Below are 24,976 nucleotides of genomic sequence, written 5' to 3'. Positions count from 1 at the left end.
TGTCAATTTTTACTGTTTTGTTGGGATGAGAGTGTAGGAACGGCACAATTTGAGAGACTACCAGCGTTACACAGCTGCATGGGAAAGAACTACGTGAACTATCGGCTTGGGATAACAGTAAAAGTTGCAACATAAACGCCCTATACCATGGGATATCTACTTACGCTATCGTTTCTCTATGCTGTAACTCAGTGGAGTGATGGAGGGAAAGTTTTGTAATGCATAGGTGACTCATTCGCTGACACCACCCTATTCAATAGTTTTGTACAGCAAAAACACTGACACTGTTGTACTTTCTACAACAGCGCGACTGCCGGAAGGTTAAAACTTGAAATACTTTTGTGAAAGCGGGGATAAGTTTTGAAAATTTGAAGTTGGAGCAAACAAAAGAAGAGTTTTTAAAACAAAGTCGACAGTAGGAACTAGCTACGTTCGTTCAATAATGGTTTATTATCATTGAGATTCATTATCATTCGATACCGATCCAAAGTTCATTTTTCTTTCAAATTTCATACATCTTACCTGTTACAACCAGAAGGATGCCTGAAGTAACCTTGACGAGAGCACTCAAATTCAGTCTTGGCTTCCTTCCTAACAACATGGATGTCACCAGCTCTGTCGATAACTCGCACGATCCTGTATGGTGACAGTTGAACATCAGCTGAAAAGCAACAACAAAACATTGCAATGAACCAATTTTAATTGTAGTGCATAGTGAGTTTCACGTTATAATGGCAGTGTTTGATGGTATTCCTATCCTTGTCTATCATTCAACAAAGCGGATAGCGTTATCTATTTCTCGCTTCGCTCTGTTGCCAGATCATCTTTTAACAATGTAGAATAAGTAATTAACTAACAATAATAATTAATTTGGTGTTTTAATTTCTCTAAATTCAAAATGTTTAGCTTATATATATTTTTGGACGAAAATTGAACATGAACGTTTTACAGTAGAAACATAACCTTTTTTTTGACATTTTATTAATTTATCAAAATTTGGGAATGGAATAGATTTGGGCCAAGCCTGTTGTACCTTCCTAATCATATTTATATGATTTGTGATTCTGTCCACGAATAAATAAGTAAACAAAATATTACATCTTAATCATGAAAATTAATTATTAAATTATTGAAAAATACAATTTCTTGCTTAATAAAAAATAATTGATTATATTAAACGAGAATTAACAGTTAATATTACATCAATAAACCTGTATCAGCTATACATCAGCTATATATCAGCTAACGTCTATAGAAGGCATTGACAAGATTGAGGATCGGCCACGTTGTTCTCCTATCTTTCTTCACTGTCATTATAACGTGGACCTCACTATAGTGTAAAATACTATCCAACAATGGAATTATTATAATGAGGTCCACGTTATAATGGCAATGGAGAAAGATAGGAGAACAACGTTGCCGATTCTCTGCTTTGCCACTGCATTCTACAGAGGAAAGTTGATACTAGTATATCTGATGTAATACAGTATTTACAGACCATTCTAGTTAAAAATAATCAATTACATTTGTTTGTCTTTAAAGCTTCCCAGAGACTCTAATAATTGGAGGATAGGAATTGTCAAAAATTATAACACGTAACACGGTAACACGAACAAAGAAAAAAATCACACAAAGGAACCCTCTCACACAAGCTCTTCTGTGGTATAGAATACTCCAACCATCAAAAAGCTTTTAACTCCTAAAAAATATTGATATCTTCACAATTTTTCAAATGAGTAGGAAGCCCTTCTAATAAATTTAAAATCCATTTTATTATGTTGGCTTTTTCTCAAAAAGAGCTGTTCTGTGATACAGAGAAGCATAGTCTCCTCTATTTCATGTATTGTGTCCATGCGGATCAGCATTTTTCTGGTCAAAGTCTTTCTTTCAACATGCATCACCTCATTATATTGGTAAAAAAATAAAATAGATTATGTTCTCCCACCTAAGACATAGTAGGGCAAAAACGGTTGCAACTCATCTTCCCTCTGTAGCTTCTCTATGGTATTATCAGTGTTGCCAACTGATTTACTCTGTGATTCTGTATAAAAAATTATATTTGTCATGATGTAATTGTTGAGTTGGGTTCCCGCACCTGAGACTGAGAAGGGCAAAAACTGATGCAACTCATCTTCCCTCTTATGCTATAGTTTCTCTATAATATTATTATTATATTATTATTATTATTATTATTATTATTATATTATATATTATTATTAGTATTATTCATGTTGCTACTTGATCTACTGTAAAAACACTTCACTCATATGAGCTACTTTTTAACAAATTATCAAAAACAATATAAAAATCTTGTAGGGATCGAAACTTAGAAAGTTAGGGTCGAAACTAGTTGTTGAACTATTTTAAAGTTTTTAAAAAATAAAGGGTACTACAAGATTTTTGTATTGTTCTTATTGATTTGATTTACTGTGTAATTGAATTAGCTTAATCACGATGTTATAGTTGAATTTTGTTCTCCCACACCTGAGAATGAGTAAGGCGAAAACTGGTGCAGCTCCTCTTGCAGACTGATGAGCTGCGCAGCTCTGGACTTGCGCGCTGTGTTTGTGAACGAGTCGAACAACGCGGGCAGAATGGCCATAGCCGAAGTGATGGTGTCGTTGGAGCTCTTTCCTTGATGACTGTCCTCAGACTGCTGGATGCGTTTGCCACATTTTCCCGACCAGTCGATGTAGTCCAGGTTCACAATCGCTGCACCTCCGAGGTCTCTCAGCAGTATGTATTTTCCCTGCAAAGTTCATTGGATAACCATCAATAATTCACAGTTTTAAAAGTAGCCCTACTATATTGCACTTGGGAATTCAGTCCAAGGTGAATTGCCATACATATCCAAAACAAATAAGAAGATTACGAGGGCCATTTCTTTTCAACCTCCCATAACATATTTTCGCCACACAGCACAGAAAGCAGCTGTTTTCCAGTCCCTACGTAGATCTGAAAGACATTGTTTGCAGACGACTCTCGTCTGACGTCAGAACAGGTTTCTTTCCGGCCTAGGCCGGAAAGAGTACCCTTTCCAGGCGCTAACATGGAACTAAGAAAGGTGATCAAAAAACAGCTGATCAAAAAACTTTTCATTATTCAATAATTAAAACATTTATAATAATATCATCTTATTGTCATTTGAAAGAATAAAAAAGTATAAACTCAACCTCCCACATAATTGAACATCATCTTTTAGTTTATTTAGACGAATCAGAATAAAAAATAAAAAATACTTGGACAATTTCCTGATATTCAGATTACCTCAGATTTGCTAGAGCTATCACCTTCCACTTCTACTTTCGGAAGTGCTTACTAAACAACTATTCTCATATATATATTGTTTATTTTTGTGTGTGGCGAAAAATAGCGTTCGCACCACGGGCAAAAATGTTTTTCCGGCTCTCAATCTTTTCTTTTCTTTGAAAACCGATTTCGAGCCGGAAAAATCTCATTTTCTGCTGTAGGTGCGAAATATACTATATAAGACACAGACAAGCGTTAGAGGAGCGATTTAAACAGAGCTGAACAGCTTGTCAACACCACCAAACGCCCTGTGATCGGTGCGGCCAGATTTAGTCAATTGTTGTCGAGTTGATAGACTCAGAAACATGACTGCCTCACTCGAGTCTCCCGCAAAATGCTAGTTGTGTAGAGTTGTTGCAAGCAAAAGGTAATAGTTTAGCATAAATCTAACGGAGAATGATTCATTCAAGCAGGAAACATTGTGATTGATTATTTTGTGCGAGAATGGTGTCGGAAAATTGAAGACGTCGGTTGAAATGACTTTCAGGATCGATATGATTCATGACAACTCGGCTTAAAGTGCTGGTGCAACCAAACGGCTTCTCCAGCAAATCAAATGAGATAATTTCGATCACCCACCATACAGACTTTACTTGGTCACTAGTAGCTTATATCTTCTCCCCAAACTCAAGACATGACTTTGAGAGCAGAGCTTACAAACTAACTAGGAGCTCCAAAAGAACGTCTAGCACTTGAACTCATCTGGCGGCAGAATTTTGTGAAGTTTGTTTCGGATTTGAGGGCAGAGTTTCCAAACTAGCGAGTTCCAAAACAATCATAGCCCACTCAAATTCATTTGGCGGAAGCATTTCATGAAGAGGGTTTTGGTAGGCTGGTTTACTATTATGAAAAATACCTCAATCTCCACGGCAATTATTATGTTGGGGAATAATCGTAAGTGTAAGTTGAATGAAAAAGACTAAGAAATTGTCAAAAACCACAGATTTATTGATATTTAGAAAGACTGAGTTTGATAAACTCTATCAGAGATTGACAATGGTGTAATAACAGAAACCGGTCTTTCGAAGTATCAATAAATCTGTGGTTTTTGACAATTTCTTAGTCTTTTATTTAATATGAATAATTACCACAATATCAACTACTCAACTACACAAAAAGTAAGTGTAAGTCTGTCTTAGGCTCAACCCACACTTACGCGACTCAGGTCGAGAAGACACTCGACTCTAGTCGAGAGCATCTGTTTTCAAATGGTGTCAGTCGCGGAGACTAGAGTCGACTGGTCTGAGTGTCACCATTTGGTCTCCACATGCTCTCGACTAGAGTCGAGTCTCTTCTCGACATGAGTCGCGTGAGTATGAGTGGATTATTTTTTATATTCGTCTTCTAATTATCACCAATCAAAGATTGACAAAATAAGATCAGCTTCATATGTGTTTCCTGCTCTTATAAATATATTATCAATGAAATCCTACAAAATGGAAGCTCTGTTTTCCAGGAGCTCTTTAATTTCAACAAGAAATCGAAGAGTTGGACAAGAATACTTTGGACAAGATACGTCGTACAAGATTCCCTTTATTTATAAATTTCACAAAGTAGCACTGATTGGGAGAGAAAAACTAAGGATACTCCTTGTACTATTTCTTTTCCAAATTTAGATAACATAATCCGACTATTCCTTAATTAAAAACATTGTTTGTTATTTGTTATTTTGTTTCAGGCATGAAGAACAGATATGTCGGAGGATCAGCGTAAAATGGTGTTGGAAAAGGCTAAAGAAAATCATTGAAGCTATCATAAAATCGATGAGTTTGACAAGAATACTTTGGGCAAGAATTGATATTAATTGTGCACTGGATATTTTTATCTCACCTTGATGGAAGCACTGATTTTATCGTCGAAAGCCAACCAAGTGTCGTTGCTGTAAGCGTATGGAGCCGTCAAATCTTCGTCTCTTTCCAATGTCCATTTTCCTTCAGACATCAGAGCACAAACCTGAACAAAGAAATAATATTGACTCAATTTACTCAGCAAATAAAAAGTTCCTCAAAAATAGATCAATGTAATATAGTCCATAAGTTGGTTTGGTAGATCAGAATACTTCAATGAAAGGATAAACGGCTCTCATGGCCATATTCGGAATACTAACTTCAGTGTGTCTAGTCTCGACCAATGACAGTAGAGCTCAAGCTCCATTGGTCAACAGCTTATAGACAATCGTAGGGCTTCAACAATACTCTATATTTTGCTGCTCAATATTTAAAATTTCGGTTCACTGGAGATTGATAATGGTGTAACAACCGAAACGAGTACTCAAATTGTTTTAAAATTGAATGTTCCACATGCGAAATATACTAAAAAACACTGTATTCCAAGAATACTTCGGCGTGTCCAGTCTCGGCCAATGACAGTCGAGCTCAAGCTTCATTGGTCAACAGCTGATAGCCAATCGTAGGGCTTCTTCTACACTATATTTTTTGCTGCTCGATTTTGATCTTTCAGTTCACTATAGATTAATAGTTAGAATCATTGACCATGATTGATAGTTGTTAGAGAGTGATAGTTATATTACCGAGACTAGTATACCACTATGTCAAATTTGTTTAATAAATATTGGTTTTGATAAAAATATGAAGTCCTTCTCATTCGATATGAGTAGCCCATCTATCACATTATCATCATAAAAAAAATAGAAATTAGATTAGAATAGACACTTGATGATAAGTTTTTGAACATTAGTTGTCTTAACATTCGTAGTATAGAAAATCATGATATACTGAGATTAACATCCTGATACATTGGTAGTATAGAAATATCATGATATATTCTATCATTATAGAATTATGTTATGGTATTTGTTCATTTTGATTATATCAATTGATTTGATAGTTACAAACTATTTCAACTGACCTCAGCCTGTGAAATACGCCTTGGTTTGTTGGTAACAGGTGAAAGAGGCATATTTTTGTTGGGATCACTCAGTGTAAATCTGAGCGCGAACCCTGGTAGAGAGAGAACCAGTTTGGGATGAGGTGCTCCAAGTCCTGTGATCAGATCGACTAGAGAATCCTGAAAAAACAAAGTGAATTGATGTTTATTAAAGCTCAAATATGATGAATTCTTGAACAAGAATTGAGAATAATGAATAGAATATAATCCTTCTCAGTTTCCCCAAATCACAACTGCAATCTCATACTATTAACATCAAACTTGAAGTTTAATAAAATTTAGCTAAAACTCCTTACAGTTGATAGAGCACTCACATAACGTTCGCTAAATCATTTCATCTTTATTTATTTATTTTTCACTCTCCAAGTTGTACGACAAGATTATGTACATTGTAATGACGTTAGTGGAGTAGGCCTACTTTTCATTTGCAATGCGTTCGTTTTCCTTGGCGGACTCTATATTTCAAGCTATTTGAGAGAGGAATATTAAAGGCTAAAGGGTTTGCCCGTTTTTCCCCTTCCAATATCATCTTGATGATTATTATTTAACGAAAATCAAAATTATAATTATTAATTATTAGCATTTGAATATTTCAGTAACTTCCATCATCTTGAAGATTTGGAAAAAATATAGATAAATAAACAAATGAAAAATAATGTAAGGAATCTATAAAATCAATCAACTTCAGTTCATTTATTGTCAGTAATATTGATCACAAAATTTGGGAGGAACCAACTTGCTTAGTTGTAGGTTTACTGAGAAAACATAAAATAAATACTGCAAAGAATAATATAGGGTTGTTCTATAAAAGTTATTGCTTTAGAAAAATATAGTCATTCAAATCGATTGACAATATCACTTACGGAGTTCAATATGTCTTCAATTCCCATCAGTCTGCTAGGGTGGTAGGTCATTCCAGTTTCTGACGCGTCAGTCACGTTCTCGCTGGATATTGTGAAGAAATTGACGTACCTGAAAAAATCATTCTAATTTACTTTTGGTTCTGGAAAATTCAAGTAGATCTCGTCTTTGAAGAATATATTTTTTAATAAATTATCTAATAATGGGAACTACAGATCAAAGTCACCTTCAAGTGACATAATCATAAGAGAGATCTTAATCAAATGGACAGGATTTTGTGGAGGAGACGTTTGAAAGAGGGAAATGTCGACTCATATGATTGGGATAAGGCGTAGCCAAAGAAGAAGAAACAGATGGGAATATATCATTAAATGGTAGAAAAAAATTTCTATGTGAATATAATATATTTGCGATATAGATTATACTAAACAACAACCAACAATTGGAGTCAAATTGATTGATTAATGTCAAACTGAATTGAAGCAATACCGGTAACAATAGTCAAAATAAAGCAATATTGAAATCTATTAAGTGTTGATTATCTAGTTTTGCTTATAGAATTTCCAGAATTTTGAAGTCTTCATAGAACTGTACGATAATTATTGACCTATCGTCAAATATTTTATGAATTATCTCTGTTTCACTCATTTCAGTTAATAATCAACTCCTAACTTGAGTTGTTGTTGGTCTTTGACCAATACAAAGAGCTAGAGGCTGTCCTACTTGCAAAATGCCTTCTGATTGGTCGCCCCTTCCACGACACAGTCTTCCTATTGGCCCACAGATTCTCAGTGGTCAGTGTAAATAACACTTAACGTCTATTGCTGTAGATGGCAGCACTTTATGGGTCAGTTCCTAGTCCTATCACTAGCATTAATGAACCATTAAGCCTGGTTTTCACTAGTAGAGTTAGTGGTCGAGTAACTGGCATACTCTACTCTACTTACTTGGTCGAGTAGTTTTTTTCACTACAATTGAGAATAGTAGATAAAGTGTGTTGTCTAGTGAACAGAACTAACCTTGGAATGTCAATACTTTGAAATAAATTAACACTTTTTGATGAATTTTTTATAAATTTATACTTTTTAATAAATAATACTTCTTAAACTTGATAGCCTACAGCACGACTCTACTAGCTTGAGACTGTTTTGATTAGCATATTAGTGGTAGAGTAGAGTGAGAAGCTGTGGTGGGGGAAGGCAAGTGGTAGAGTACTATCATAGAGAAGCAATAGCAAAAGTAGATATCCCATGGGCGTGTATGTCGCAACTTTTACTGTTATCTCAAGCTGATAGTCCACGTAGCTCTTTCCCGTGAAGCTGTGTGACGCTGTTAGTCTCTCATATTGTGCCGTTCATACACTCTTACCCGGTCAAAACAGTAAAAATTGTCAATAATCGGCTTGAGATAACAGTAAAAGTTGCGACATAAACGCCCTATACCATGGGATATCTACTTACGCTATTGTTTCTCTATGGTACTATCCCACAGTGGTTTTCACTAGTAGAGTTAGTGGTCGAGCAACTGGCATACTAACTCTACCGAGCTAACTCTACTCTACTTACTTGGTCGAGTAGTTTTTTTCACTACAATTGAGAATAGTAGATAAAGTGTGTAGTCTAGTGAACAGAATCACTATAGCAGTCTACTCTACTCTAAAAACTAGTACTCTACCATGAACGCTTTCATTTGGAGAGTTCACAAGATAGTAGAGGGAACTCTACCATCAACTCTACTAATAAAAACCAGGCTTCAGCTCTAACCTTTGACATTGCAACAATATTATTGAGAATCTCTGTGATTCACAGCTATCTCTAATAAAGAAGGCGGTGGATAACTTGCAACTATAGCCTTCTATTTTTTGTGTAGTTGAGAAGTTGATATTGTGGTAATTATTGATATTGAATGAAAAAGACTAAGAAATTGTCAAAAACCACTGATTTATTGATAATTAGAAAGACCGGTTTCGGTTATTACACCATTGTCAATCTCTGATAAACTAAAACTAAATACAAGAGCAGCATAATTTATACCAGTAGCGAGTACTGGTATTTGAGTACTGAGATACTCATATACTGAGTATTCGCCTACTGGTATTTAAATTATGCTGCTCTTGTATTTAGTTTTAGTTTATCAGAGATTGACAATGGTGTAATAACCGAAACCGGTCTTCCTAATTATCAATAAATCAGTGGTTTTTGAAAAATTTATAGTCTTTTTCATTCAATAGCCTTCTATAATATCCACTGAATTTATAACGTGAATTTGATTATTTTTGATATAGATTTACTTACTTTGACAGTCTCTTCAGATCGAAGTTCTTAGCGAGATACTGTGGCTCGTTCGGCAGACGAACAGAGATGACATAGTTGCCAATCTCCTCACTTACATCGTCATTCTCCTCAGCGGCATTCTCTCCTTTTTCTTCTTCGTTATTTTCGGAGTTCACTTGTGGCTCTTTCAACACCTTTTCAGTCACGTATTCCTCCTCGTCACTCCCTGTCATCTCTAGATCTTCCTCCTCAGTTTCGGATGATCTGAAAAATCAAACAAAAAAAGGTAATTTCAGAGAGTTAGTGAAGACTTGAATTTTATTCAACAAATTATAAAACAATAGCTCTCACAATAAACAAAGGGATTCCAGATACAGTGATTGGTGAAATGTAGTGATATTATTCATTCCTAAATCCTTATGAGTCATTTAATAAATTCGTGCATCTTAAAGAGAATACAAATACGCAGTCAACTATCAACATTTTACATTGTAGACCACCAACATTAGACAGACTCTGTCTAGTAATTTTGTTTTCCTACAGTTACGTTGAAAAGTGGCCATTGCTGCACTGATTACAGAACGCAAAGAATCACTTTTCCGCTCTAGTGCGGGAAACATTTTTCTGCACTCCAGATTTGCAACATGGCAACGCAAAATACTTAGTAGGTTATATGGAGCAACAGTGCAGCAAAATCAAAATGAAGTTGGTAACAGTGACTGTGCTGCTATAGTGAGCAGAGGAGCAACCAAGCACAACGCGCTAATTATTACTATTATATATTATAACCAAGGACAGCGACAGCCGACAGCCACCACATTCAGCCACCACTGATCAATAATAAAATTACACAGAAAAACATTTGATGCATTTCAGGCAATTTTAACAATAATTACCCACTTTTCATATTCAATGGTAACTGTAGGAAAAACTTAATGTGAAATACGTGCGCAAAGTTCCTCTGCTGCACTCAAGAAACCATTCCGCCCTCGCCTACGGCTCGGGCGTAAACGTTTCTTTCGGTGCAGCAAACTGTCACTTAGCGCACTAGTTGCACAAATAACTATAGACAGCAACTTTGTGTTCTCAAAGGGATTTCACATTATGTTTGGTGATATTTTCAATAGAACATCAAGTTTGAATAGATTCCTGATCTCTCTACCTAGTTGTAAAATAATGATAATGAAGAAGTCTTGTGCGTGGTCAACAGCAGGAAGGATGAAAGATGAGCGGTGTTTAAATGATGTTTTGTGGAATCGCTCCCGTGCCAGTGTTTACCTGAGAGAATCCATTCTCTGAGAGAGAACTCCTTGGTTAATTCTCTCTTTGAAAAAAATCTCTGGTGGATTTTGTGGAATCGCTCCCGTACCAAAGTGGTGAACAGAGCGATCCTCTCTCTGAGAGAGAACGCCTTGGTTGATTCTCTCATAGAGAAAATTCTCTAGTGGATTATATGGAATCGCTTCCGTACCAAAGTGTTCACCTGAGAGAATCCTCAGTTAATTCTCTCTTTGTGAAAATTTGGTGGTTAATTTTCTTTTTGAGAGAATTTTATCTGTCGCTCACTCGTCCATAGCAGGCGCATTCTTCTCAACTTATCATTGCGATTAAATACCAATTACAGAATAAATTATATCTGTCAAAATCGCATCTTGAAAAAGTGATTCTTTCTTGATTCATTGATATTGAAAGTAATTACAGATTACCGAAAGGATATTACTTACTGGGTTAATTTTACTGATATTTTACTGATATTGTATATATTCGAAGGTTTTAATCTATAATAAACACTATGATATCGTATCATATCACTAAGATAATATAATGATTGTGGTTCACAAAGACTCACAAATGATTGTGGTTTTGAGGACTCATTAAATTTTATACTCGTGGGTCTGGATGCTGTTCCCTTGAGTTTTTGAATCGATAAAAATTCGAAATAGTACTTTTTCGATTGAAATTGAAGTACAATAGGCCTACAGTATATTAATATTGCACGTTAATACACGAATATAATTCCTATCTAGTAATTATGACAGTTCTTTATTACTTCACCTGTATCTGGAGGCGCGGTTCTGTTCGCTATCACGTTTCTTTCTGTTGTTGTTGTTGTTTCCGTTGCTGTTTGATTGATCGTGCAGGTGTTTCATTTCTTTGTACAATGACTGAAACAAAAAGTGGTCGAATAATAATAAATGAAACATACATGAAAATTAGTAATTTGAAAACCTATAATATCAATCAAAATTCTTTAAACAGCTGTCATTCACTGCCCAATCTCTCAACCAACATTTGATCCGACATCAGATCGTGGAAGTTGGAAGTCTAGTCGGACGACTTGAATCATCTGGAGGTCCGACATCCGACTATCCTTTGCATTAACATGTTTCAGTCCAATTCTCTATCCTCTATTTCAGCCTATTCTCTATTTCAAATACGGTAAATTGATGGGAAGTTAACAGCTTGATATTGCCGAATGTCTGAATTGAAGCCTTACGCCTTTATGACTCGTATTCAATTTAATCAGTCACATAAAGTTTCTAAAGGTGCGTACAGATTTACGCGCCGTGAACACGAGCAATTCACTTTTAATCAGCTGATGCCGAGCTTTTTATATCTGTATCTTACAGTTTCTGTAAAAATACAGATATAATCAGCTGACTAAAAGTGAATTGCTCATGTTCGCGGCGCGTATATCTGTACGCACCTTAAAGAACACAAGAGGAACACTAATTAATGAAGAATAAGAACATGAGAAATCAGTAATTACTCAGCATATAACTTCATTAAATGAGAGCTCAACAAACCCAAGCAAAAATAAATAATGAATTTTTAAATCATTTTTTTTTCACTAAGGGTAAAAAAGCAGCTTCACTTCATATCATTAAGAAAGATGCCCACATGAGCCTTAGGCTTGTGTGTGGGTAGTGAGGCGGATGATAATGAGAGATGGAACTACAGTTTAAGGTGGATTCCGAACCACCAAACATCGCCTAGATGAATATCATTTGTCTAGGCCCAATTTCACAAAACGAGAACTTGGTTTGAACAACAGTTGATTCTAAAACAAAAATAAGGTTCAATTCTAAACAATAATAAACCAGGGTCTTGATGGTATTTTGGTTAGTGGTAGCCTATCATCATTGTATGATTGACCGAGCGAAGTGAGGTCTAAGATTCAAGTCGAAGGTTTGACATTTCTCTTAATGTTTAAATGTTTGAATGTTTAAATGTTTATATGTTGCGCATTTACGGCGAAACGCGGTAATAGATTTTCATGAAATTTGACAGGTATGTTCCTTTTTTAATTGCACGTCGACGTATATATCAGGTTTTTGGAAATTTTGCATTTCAAGGATAATATAGAAGGAAAAAGGAGCCTCCTTCACACGCCAATATTAGAGTAAGAATCAGTCTATAGAATTATTCATCATAAATCAGCTGACAAGTGATTACACAGATGTGTGGAGAAGCCAGTCTATTGCTGTATTTTTCTTGTTCTGAGAGGCTTCTTAAAATGATACTCCCAGTGCAACTCAGCCCACAATCATGTATAGGTATCATGAAGCATATATATCATAAAGCATGTACAGGTATAGAATGAAGGAACAGGTATCGATATCTTCTGGCGAAAAACAATTTTCCACCAAATACGTGGAGAGAAAGATCGATAAGAGACTTCTTTAATGTCACTAGCTTCTTCGCAAAACCAACCAAATAGCTTGTACATTATTATGCATCTTTCAAAAGGTTTCAGAATTTGATATAATCTTATCCAAGTCATAACTTAGGGGATTACTCGAACGAGAACCATCATGTCAGTATTACAAACATAGTATAGATACGTCCGGTCAAATAAGATTCCAGAGAAATTATATGTTGGTATTTCTATTCTATCTTATCTTTTTGCATGAAAAAGCAAGAGATTCAAGTGTCCAAGGCTTCGCAATTTTTTTAGTATTATGTGTTTTGTCGTTTGGTAGAATTTAAAATCAAAACTTTACAAGACAGGTATTTGACGTGTTCGCTAGGAGCCGTGAAAACAATCTAAGCCTACTTGTTATAAAATCGAATTTTGGATACACTCGCATTACAAACACAGGTCTGTTTTTAGCGATTTGGCACACCCAGGGCCAATTTTATTTCATCTTATTTGTCTAAAAAGGCAAATTTCTCCAGGAAAAGTATTCCAAGCCTAAATAATGATGCTGAGGGATGAATGATAATACATGATTTCATGACTGGAGAGAAGAGATGAAGGCTATGTGTAGGCTACTATGTGTCACATTTTGTTTCCAAACGCCACTCTAGTTAGAGTTACTCTCATTAAACGTATTCATAGTTAACTGCAAGAGATAGATAGGACTGTGGAACAGAATAGTGGTGAAACTATGATAGCGCCAGAAGTATCTCAAACACAATAGTAGGCCTAGGTTACATGTTATAATGTAACAATACAGCTGATAGTTGCAGTGATAGTAGTTTTAATATTTTTCTGCTCAAAACTTTCAAGTTTATTTCAATATTATTGAAACTTTCGGATTGTTTAGTGTTATTTCCGGCTCTTATCAACCCTTCGAAATTCAAAATTCATCAGTCATATCTCGAATACGTATTCTCTGAGTGTTAATCTTTGTGAAAACAGAAATTTTAAACTTAACCTCACTTTGGACTAGTTATGTGCCAAAATCAAGGAATTGAAGAAGTTTTGGGCAATTGCCTGTTTCTCTTACCAAATATCGTGTTTGTGACTGTTCTAATAAATAAATAAATAAATTCATAAAATCTATAGCTGCCCTATCATGCTATCATTGCTTGAACACCATTCCACGATGCAACTCCATTATAATATCATTGTATTCTTACAAAGATTATACTGGTATGTTCATTTTGAGAATTTTAGAGAAAATAAGTAGAGAAAACCACAACTAACTCAAAAAACTAAAACGAGTGGCTTTGCTGATGCTAATGTAAGGTACGGCCCAAATCCAACAAGCACGCTCATTGGACAGTTGCTTGCACGTGACATTTTCAAGCTGCTCGCTTCCTATTGGCCGAGAGCTGTGAAGGTGAAATGACGACTAATCAAAGCATTGACCAATCAGCTCCTTGGTTTTTTGAGTCGTGGACTACTAATTCAGCAACTGCAAACAGCAATTTCATGTTGTTGCCCTGTATTCAATGATGGGAACACAATGAAATGGTTATTTGAATACGGTACTCCAAGAACGGCTGATTCAGCTTGTCAGCTTGAAAGCGGCTATTTTCCAAAGTTTGATCCAAATTCCATAGTTACTAACATTGACCATCATTGATCCAAAAGTTGTTAAACTTTATTAATAATAATTATCAACATGTTCATTTATTGATTTACATTAACCAATGCACAAATCAAATATATGATTAGAAAAGGACCAACATGCCTAGCCCAAAACTGTTTCCTTTCCGAATTTTGATAAAAATATGTTGAAAAATAGTTTTCCAAAAATATTTGATCCAATCAACTTTGAAATCAGGGGATTTTATTGGCAAGACATTCTTGTCAAAGCAAAAATATACTAAAATACACTAAAGCAAAAATTTTAGTTGTCAATGGCGGAGTGACTTTACCTTGACGAGTTCATAGAACTTGTCCTTGCGGCTGATCTTGGTAAACCAGGAGAGGTCTAGTTCGACACCATCCAGCCCCGTCTTGCGTACGACGCTCATCAGCGCCTTGACGTAGGCGTCGCGACGCTTCAGCACCGTTTCGGCCGCATCGGACGCCAGACCCATCACTTGCAGAGAGGGGTTGCGTTTGCGCATTAAGCTCAGCGTTGTCAGCACTTCTGCAAACAGAAAATCACATAAAATTCATTTATCGCTTCAGAAAGTTATACAAAAACAATACATGAAATAGAATAAATCACTTGTTGGAAACACAACAATATCCTATTATATAAAGCGAGCAATTTCTGTATATATCATGTTATTTATGTTCAATGGATCTCGAAAACGGCTCTAACGATTTTCACTAAATTTGGAACATAGTAGGTTTATGATATAAAGATTCGATTGCAATAGGTCCCATCCTTGGGAAAACTCGCTGAACGACATTGAAAGGATAATATATTCATCCTTTGCTGAAACAGCTAAGACTTTCGTCGTCTGTGGATAGTAAAAAGTGAGCGAGTGATTCTGTGGAAAATCAAAACATCGCATCCCCGAAATTCATAAGCTGACGTATAGCCAGCTGTAAAATATAAACTCGATTATTTTAGAGAATTATGTTCTGTTTATCAATGAATCCTATTGTATTAAGCGAGAAATTGTATTAAACAGATTGCTCATTTTTCCATGTACTTGGAAAACCTGATAATTTTGAAACAGCTGGTAATAAGAGGGCAGAAAAAGAAAAGGCTAGCTGAAAAAAATACCCGAGAAATAGGGTTGTAAGTCGAGGATGTTCATGATAAAGGAAGAATCAATCACATTATTCAAACTCATAGATAGATTTTGATCATGAATGCATTTGAAATCAGAACGTTCAGAACAGAAGACATTAGCAATCAGAAATTAATGTTGTATTAAGCGGCTAAATTCGGCTAATCAAAGAGCCGGGCAATCTCAAAACAAAGAAACTTCACTCATAATTGATTGAAGTGTTTCAATGTTCCAAAATTGGACAAAATAATGGAGTGTAAACATAACCTATTTTTGACCAATTTCTATCTAAATTTGGGAAAGAAACAGTTTTGGGCTCTAAGTATGTTCTTTCTCAATCATTCATAGTTGAGAATTATATTGTATCTATCAATGTATTAATTAAAAATCTGGTGTGGCGCACTCACACAACTTTCCTTGCCGTTATGAAAATTGATCTCCTGACGCTAGTGTACTCGCGCATCTCAAGTCTACTATTCAAAGATATGAGACAGCTGGTGATAGGTCAATAACGCTGGAGACACACGAGGTCTGCTATCTCTTCGTAGTGAATGATTTAATAGAACCAACAGTTTGAAATTAAATAATCACATTTTCAAGGATTTCAAGCTTATTTTCAATTTTAGGTGGAAATGTTATTTGACATTAATTGCAGAGATTTTCATGTTCAATCTTTTCCACTTGAAATTTTTTGTTTAAATTGTATATGAAGGCTGATAATTGAGAATCTAAAATCAAACTTTGCATAGATGGGGCAAAGCTCCTGAAATTTTTACAGATATAGGACTTGTTGCAGTTGATAGAGCTTATCAATGAATATTTCAGGTATGGATTTGATCAAAATCATTGGAGCCGATTCTACAAGAATAACAGCTTCAAAGAAAACATAAATAATGTAACGGTTCAAACAATTAATTGCAGGAAAACACACAGTAGGCCTAACTGCTTTGCCATCTCAACTAATTAAAGATTCTCTCTACGTTTGTCCCAGAACAAACTAACTATGATAGTACCGCTCACCGCTTATAATTCCACAGATAACAGTAAACAGTAGTGATAAAGAAACCTAATGAAGCAAAACCAGCTTGAAAACATCAAGTATATTGGTGTAATTATTGCTCTAGAACTGTCGGTTACTTTCAGTCTGATGGTTTTCTCAATGAATTGGAGTTTGGTTTGAATGCAGTGCACCTATTAATGTTTTTTCATGTCATTTAGAGACACTTCAACACGGAAATACAAATCTAAATGATGATGTTTTGCTTGGAAAATTGACGGGTGCAAGAAACTTCTCAAAGAGTTTGTTCTAAAAAGTGAGAGTACACATCAATTATTAATTGCGCTCCAGAAATATCCTGTACATTCATTCAAGCCTCTGCATTACGTCATTTTAATCAATCACAAATTCTGTGTTGTTGTAAAGATATCAATGATGGATGAAAATGGCCTGAATTGGTCAAAATAGATTATTAATTAGAACAATAGAGATACCAGTTTCAGTTGATATAACATTATAAATCTCTAGTAAATTGAAAGTTCATTGAGCAGCAGAATATGCGGGTGAAGCCCTACGATTGGCCATTAGCTGTTGACCAATGAAGGTTGAGCTCTTCTGTGATTGGCCGAGCGACTAGACACACCCAAGTTTTCTAAATATGGTCATGAGAACCGTAGTCTACAGCTCATCTTTCAGCTTTACTAGAGATTCATAATGGTGAAACAACCAAACAAGTACCTCAAATTGTTCCAATTAATTCAATAATTATTGTTTCAACAATTCATGTCTCGTTTTCATTTAATATTATTATCATGTTTACAATTTGAATCAAGGAACTTCCCACCAACTAAACTCCATACAAAAGTCTCAGTGAAGTGATACAAAACTGGGATATTTATCGAATCTATTGTAAAAAATGAGTTTAATTTTATGCAAATTAGAGTTACAATTGTTTTGAATTGCTTTTTGAAGTAATTAATGAATTTGAACTGGAGAAAAAAGTGAATGGATGTAATGGAACGTTCAAATTATCCTTTTCAAATGAAACATTGATTACTGTATGTTTGAAGTTTGAAGTTGAGACTTACGAAGCATCATTGCAGTTTCAATTTATGACTTCTTTTATGTGCAGTAATGCTCCAATGACCTGCTTTGTTTGTTCAAGTCAAAAGTCAAGTAAAGATTTACGAGGTTGTAAAGGTTCCATTGTAATATTTTTATTCGTTTCATGGGTAACATACAGCTATAATTATACTAATTGTAGGTCATATTGTAGCCTACCCGTATTACAGATTATCTGAGGATTGGTTGTTGAGTTTGGTATGGGACTTGAACGACATGTAGAGTGTATGTTCTTTTTCAATCTTATATGGATGATTTTATGATCATAATTTGTAAGTGGACAGGAATATAGTGTGATAAACAAGGACAATTTTTAAAATTGCTGTATTTAATTTTTCAATTCCCAATGTAGTTCTCATTACAAAAACTCTTGTATAAGAGTAAGTTGAGTTAGTAGTATTTAGTGATGTTTTTGTACTACTTGCTTTAATAGTATACTTCTCTTAAAATCTCCTTTAACACTCACCTTCAACATTTTGATCCTTTTCTCCATTCATTCACAATATTCTTCTTTTCATCCTCTCCTCTCTTATTTTCTCCATTCTTCTCTTGTTTCACCTTCATTCTGTTTTTCCTCCTATTCCGTTTGTCATACGGTATCGATCTTGTTCCAAGAAAATTTTACAATCATTAAAAGACAACATGTATTTCTCACAACACTCACAGTTCAATGTCAGCTATTTAATTCGCACAAGATCAATAATAGACTACAATAGTGAGGTCCACGTTATAATGGCAGTTGAGAAAAATATGAGAACAACGCTGCTCATCCTCTGCCTTCTATAGAGGATAGCTGATACCAGTAAAACTGATTCAATATTAACTGTTTATTCTTGTTTCAAATAATCAACTATATTCTATTTGTCAAGAGAATATATTCCCCAATGATGACTGAACGTAGTGAGGTTTATGTTCTAACTCGGATTTTCTTTTGTCTGTCTGTATGTAACGCAATTACGGCCAAACGCGTTGATAGAATTCGATGAGATTTGGAAGGAATATTCCTTTTTTATGTATACACAACGTTCCTTGAAATTCTCCATTTTAAGGATAATATGAAAAGAAAAAGAATTCCTCCATACTCTGATATCACTATATCATCTACTTTGAAGATAGGACTAATCAGACTACAGAATTATTCATAATCAATCAGCTGACAAGTGGATTATCCATTGCATGCATTACACAGATGTCTGGAGAAGCCGGTAAACAGGTGAAACCAGATACTTGTGGATGAGAAAATTGCGTGAGGTCTACTGTTCACAGAACTACTAGTAACCGTTTATTCTTGTTTCAAATAATCAACTATATATTATATTCTATATGTCGAGGAAATGTATTTCCCAATGAAATACGGTGGAGAAGCCGGTAAACAGGTGACACCAGATACTTGTGAATGAGAAAATGGCGTGAGGTCTACTGTTCACAGAACTACTAGTAACTGTTTATTCTTGTTTCAAATAATCAACTATATATATTCTATATGTCGAGGATATGTATTTCCCAATGATAAATCAATGAATCTATGTCATTGAGATGAAATATTTTAATATTAATAATAGAAATAATTGATCATATTTCTACATTGTCAAAAAACTATCTGACAACGTTGCGGAGGTTAGCGCTATCTGCTTTGTCGAATGATAGACAAGGATAGCAACATCAATGTTAATAAAAAATACTGCCATTATTTTAATGTGAATAAATACAATAAATTATAACGTGGACCTCCCTATATACTCCAAGTCCAGGTCACCCCCGTCTGATTCATGAATCAGGTGAAACATAGCCAGGTCACCTTTTTGCTGATTCATGGATCAGGTGAACCATTGCTGGCATTGTCGTCTCACAACAATGGCCGCCGACATGTCAAAGGTGAACAGGGCACCAACGAGCAATAACAATCACTCTGGAATGTATAAAGGATAGTCGACATTGTTGCAAACTTAGATCCTCTGCGACCTTGACATAGATGTCACAAAGTGAATCAGTCCTAAGGCCAGACCGCGCATGCGTTGTTGCCATTATGTTTGTTTTGGGTTTACCACCGGTGTGGGATGGAAGCCCCGTGAATCTGGATGAATAATGTATGATGGCTGAATGAATCTGGATGAATAATTCATGCTTAATTGTATTGGATACGCAAAAACACACTCTTAATACGTTTCTCCTCCCATAGCCACTAATTTTAATTGGGGCGGTTCTGTCTGTGATTAGGAACGGTTGCTAGATTAACGGTTTATTAAATTACTAAGCTAGATTGAAGGTTTTTTAAATGTGTGATAACTGAAATTACTGAGCTAGAATATAACTGAAATTATTGAGCTTCAATATGTGTTGACTAAAATCACTGAGCTAGATTAGAGGCTTTTCCAATGTGTGATGACTGAAATTACAAAGTCCCTTAATGGACTTTTAATTAAAAGATTGTTGGTTGCGTGTGAGGATGATAATTATCGGTGACTAGGCTGGAATGTCGTCTAGGACTGCGTAGCTTTGTTTTGAAATGCGGTTCAGGTAGGCTGTAATAATGTGCGCTATGGAAGGTTGACGTGTGTCTGGGTGTATATTTTCGGTGACATTGGAAGGTGGCTTAGTCATGTGAATGGATAATTTTGTTTTGATAGTCTATTAATAATGTGAGTGAGGTGTTATCAAGACGTTTCATAGTGGATTGTGACTGATCATGAACATTTAAGACAGTTTTAGAACGTTTCATGAACAATCAAAAAGGATGATTAAGAACGTACTAGGGCTACTAGCTAAACGATTTCCAGCATGGCCTACCTCAAATTCCAAGGACAATCAAAAAATTAGGTCCAGTACACTTTAGAAATCGCTATCGGCTTATTTTAAAGTTAAAACTTGAATTGGCATGGACAATGTGAAGAATCTTACAAGATGATAATGCAAGATACAAATTCTTTATTAAAAAAAAAATAACAATCAAATACATTCCAAAATGTATATTGCCATGTATCATTCCAAAATGATACAACCGTATTATGTTGAGCTGAGTTGATATCTAATTCACACACTAGTTAGTCAAGACAAGACAAGCCATGATCAGACACAATACTTCACATAGTTAGTTGCTTATGACGCAACAAACACAGATTAGTCATTGCAATTAGACATGTCTTCATAGGCAACTATATGAAGTATTGTATCTGATCATGGCTTGTCTTGTCTTGACTAACTAGTGTGTGCCAAGCCTTATTTTTATTTTTTTATGAACCCTGATGTGACAGATTGTAATAAACGTGTCAATACAAATCGTCTTAAAGGTTCAACGCTCGTATAGCCTACATTCGATTGTTATGGATAATTTGAACATCTGATGCATCTTCACCGACTTGAATAGTATTTGATAAATCATAATTTATGAGATGGATTTGCTATATGATCAAAATCATCACCGATTTATAGAAATTGGCCTATTAGGACCCTCTTATAATGGAAATCCAGCTTTGCATATTATTCTCAAGCATTACTATTGTCTCATTGCACATACAATAAACTTTTCTTATTGTCAAGGGTGATCTAAAGTATATAATTAGTTTAAAGTTGAATAGCATCATACGAGATTAATCATATTAATCACATAATATATTAATTAATCAAATGAGAAGTATCAATGATTTACTACAATGATCTTTAATATAGGTCAAAATTAACATGATATCATTGACACCACTCATCATGTCATGATGACCCAATTCAAATCTTTTACCAGGCTATTTCGGCATTGACTATCCTCAAACATTGGGCCACCAACGTCTCATTATACAGAAAACTTGGGATTGTTACGGATAATATGAAGCTTATCACGACTAGAATAGTATTTCGTTACATATATCACGTCTATAATACTTGTAAGACTAATTTTGATAGATCATAAATTATTATGAGATGGTATTGTTGTAATGATCCCTGACGTGTCAAAATTGACCCATTGAGAGTTCTGTTAGGACCCACCTTGATCGCGCCAGAGTTCTTATCTCGTGAAAATTCGGCAGGCGTGTTTTAATGTAGAGGCGATTGGCCTCAGCATTTATTAGAATATTTTCTAGCACCGAGTTTTGCAACGTCATAAAGCGTACTGCTAACGTGCTAACGACGAACAATTGAGTTCATTAGCAAGTGGTAGAAGAAGAAGAAGAAGAGGGAGAAGAAGAAGAAGACGAAGAAGAAGAAGAAGAAAAAGAAAAAGAAAAAGAAGAAGAAGAAGAAAAGAGGAAGAAGAAGAAGAAGAAGAAGTAAGAGAAGAAGAAGTGGAAGAAAGATTGCAGAAAAATGTTCAAGTAACTTGAACGCAGAGTGCGTTACGCAACTGGAATGGAGACAGACACAAAGAGTAGGTGATTGATGACTTTGTAGCAGCATTAAGGTGAACCCATAGGAGGTGTGGGCTGTCGGCGTTCTTAATTTATTCCGGAGGAAACGGATCGTAAATATTAGGCCTTGTCGATTATTTACGAGCGCTGTAAATGAACTGGCTGTGACAATCGATCTGCTGAGTGAGTGAGTGAGTGAGTGCCATTTCGCTTTTATATATATAGATTATCATACAGAGTTATCAAAAAGAATGGTGGTGCGGTTTCGAACATGGTTTAAAGAAAAACCAAATTACTTACAGTTGATGTTGTTTATTCATCTAATTTGTCGTCTCAGGCAGTTTTTTTACATAATTGATAAATTTAAAAATGTGCGCCTTTAGTCGTTCGACAAAATATTCAAACGATAATCAATTTCTCTCCAACATTCGCTAGCATTTCATTGGTTATGGTTGTCATTGCTTCATTAATCCGTTTTTAAGTGGTTCAGGTTGATTTTTTCTTGTAAATTTACATCAAAAACATTGTTTATTCACAAGAAATCGCGAGCTGAACCACTTTAAAACAGGATTAAAGAACCAATGACAACCATAATCGAAGAAATGTTATCGAATGTTAAGAGAGAAATTGATTATCGTTGGATATTTGTCGAACGACTAAAGGCGCACATTTTTAAATTTATCAATTATGTAAAAAAACTGCCTGAGACGACAAATTAGATGAATAAACAACTCAACTGTAAGTAATTTGGTTTTCTTAAACAATGTTCGAAAACGCACCATTCTTTTATGATAACCCTGTATTAATCAATGAGAAGTATCAATGATTTACTACAATGATCTTTATATAGGTCAAAATTAAAGATATAATTGACACCACTCATCATGTCATGATGACCCAATTCAAATCTTTTACCAGGCTATTTCGGCATTGACTACCCTCAAACTTTGGGCCACCAACGTCTCATTATACAGAAAACTTGGATTGTTACGGATAATATGAAGCTTATCACGACAAGAATAGTATTTCGTTACATATATCACGTCTATAATACTTGTAAGACTAATTTTAATAGATCATAAATTATGAGATGGTATTGTTGTAATGATCCCTGACGTGTCAAAATTGACCCATTGAGAGTTCTGTTAGGACCCACCTTGATCGCGCCAGAGTTCTTATCACCGAAATAAAATTCGGCAGGCGTGCTTTAATATAGAGGCGATTGGCCTCAGCATTTATTAGAATATTTTCTAGCACCGAGTTTTGCAACGTCATAAAGCGTACTGCTAACGTGCTAACGACGAACAATTGAGTTCATTAGCAAGTGTAGAAGAAGAAGAAGAGGAGAAGAAGAAGGAGAAGAAAAAGAAGAAATAAAAGAAGAAAAGAAGAAGAAGAAGAGTAAAAGAAGAAGAAGTGGAAGAAAGATTGCAAGAAAATGTTCAAGTAACTGCACGCGAAGTGCGTTACGCAACTGGAATGGAGACAGACACAAAGAGTAGGTGATTGATGACTTTGTAGCAGCATTAAGGTGAACCCATAGGAGGTGTGGGCTGTCGGCGTTCTTAATTTATTCCGGAGGAAACGGATCGTAAATATTAGGCCTTGTCGATTATTTACGAGCGCTGTAAATGAACTGGCTGTGACAATCGATCTGCTGAATTAGTGCGCGTGATCTATGGATCCGAATTAGTGATCTATGACTGCTGTCCAATGAGAGAGATCAAAGGTAAAAGTGAAACTGGTTCAGTGGGTTTACGGGTGGAGTTCAACGACATTCCTTACGAGGTTCACAGAAACTGTGTTTTGATGCAGGTTCTTATATATATGCGTAAATTTATATATATGTCAATTTTTTATAGCCATTGATGGCATTTTTCAACAACAACTGATCAGATGCACAGTAGCCTATGATAGTAACAAATAGCCTCAGCTGATGTTATGAATGGAAAAAACTGTAGTGATTGGATGCAAAGATTTCTTCAGCTGACTACATGATCAATTATTACAATTTTTTCTTATTCTTTTTCAATGGTATTTTTATATCCTTGAAAAGAACAAAGGAGTGAGCCAATCTTTTAGTCCAAACTTGACCTGTAAAAAGGTTCGAAGAATACATGTTCAAAATTTGAAGCTGATCAATTCTTTCTAAAGTTATTGTAGAACATACAATAACAGACGGACAACGACTTTGGCCTCCAGTAATTCAAAAGTGAGAACAGTACCTACAACGAACATAGTAGTCTTCTAAATAAAGAGGATCGTGTACTTTTCAGGCTGGCTGACAATATTGTTAGCCATTAATCTATTATCTTATGGATTTGATATTGCCAAAGCCCCTGATTTATTAATCCACTATTGTCAACTGGGACCTTAAACATTGAACAGAAGATTACATATGAGTTGGTGAAGCCCTACGATTGGTCATTAGCTGTTGACCAATGAAGGTTGAGCTCTACTGTCATTGGCCGAGGTTAGACACGACCAAACTCCTTGGCTTCTCCCATTACATCGATTCTCCACCTTTGTTTTTTGATGTAGGTAGTCTTTGTGTTTTCGTACTTACTGGTATTAAAAATTGTATATTCATTCATTCTCATTCATCTAAATCATTTAGTTTCGTTAGCTACTGAATTCATTTCAATATATATGTTGTTGTTTAACATTCCTATGGAAATATATTATTTGGAATACTAGTGCGTGACTTGTCCCGGCCAATAATAAAGCTGAAAATTCATTGGTCAACA

At 35.3% G+C, this 24,976-nt stretch overlaps 1 protein-coding gene across 1 annotated transcript in view; it reads right to left on the bottom strand.

Annotated features, from left to right (window-relative positions):
• The window catches only part of LOC111064210, a 138,468-nt gene that overhangs the window by 10,852 nt on the left and 102,640 nt on the right, over positions 1-24,976 (bottom strand). Inside the window, 8 exon segments of the mRNA XM_039433774.1 lie at positions 523-661; positions 2,485-2,749; positions 5,140-5,262; positions 6,178-6,336; positions 7,080-7,188; positions 9,372-9,614; positions 11,406-11,515; positions 14,961-15,178. Of these exon segments, the coding sequence (XP_039289708.1) occupies positions 523-661; positions 2,485-2,749; positions 5,140-5,262; positions 6,178-6,336; positions 7,080-7,188; positions 9,372-9,614; positions 11,406-11,515; positions 14,961-15,178 (1,366 nt within the window).

Source organism: Nilaparvata lugens, chromosome 8 (assembly GCF_014356525.2).
Source record: "Nilaparvata lugens isolate BPH chromosome 8, ASM1435652v1, whole genome shotgun sequence".
Lineage (NCBI taxonomy): Eukaryota > Metazoa > Arthropoda > Insecta > Hemiptera > Delphacidae > Nilaparvata > Nilaparvata lugens.
The sequence above is the reverse complement of the archived record's forward strand: the minus strand, read 5'-3'. Positions and strand labels throughout refer to the sequence as shown.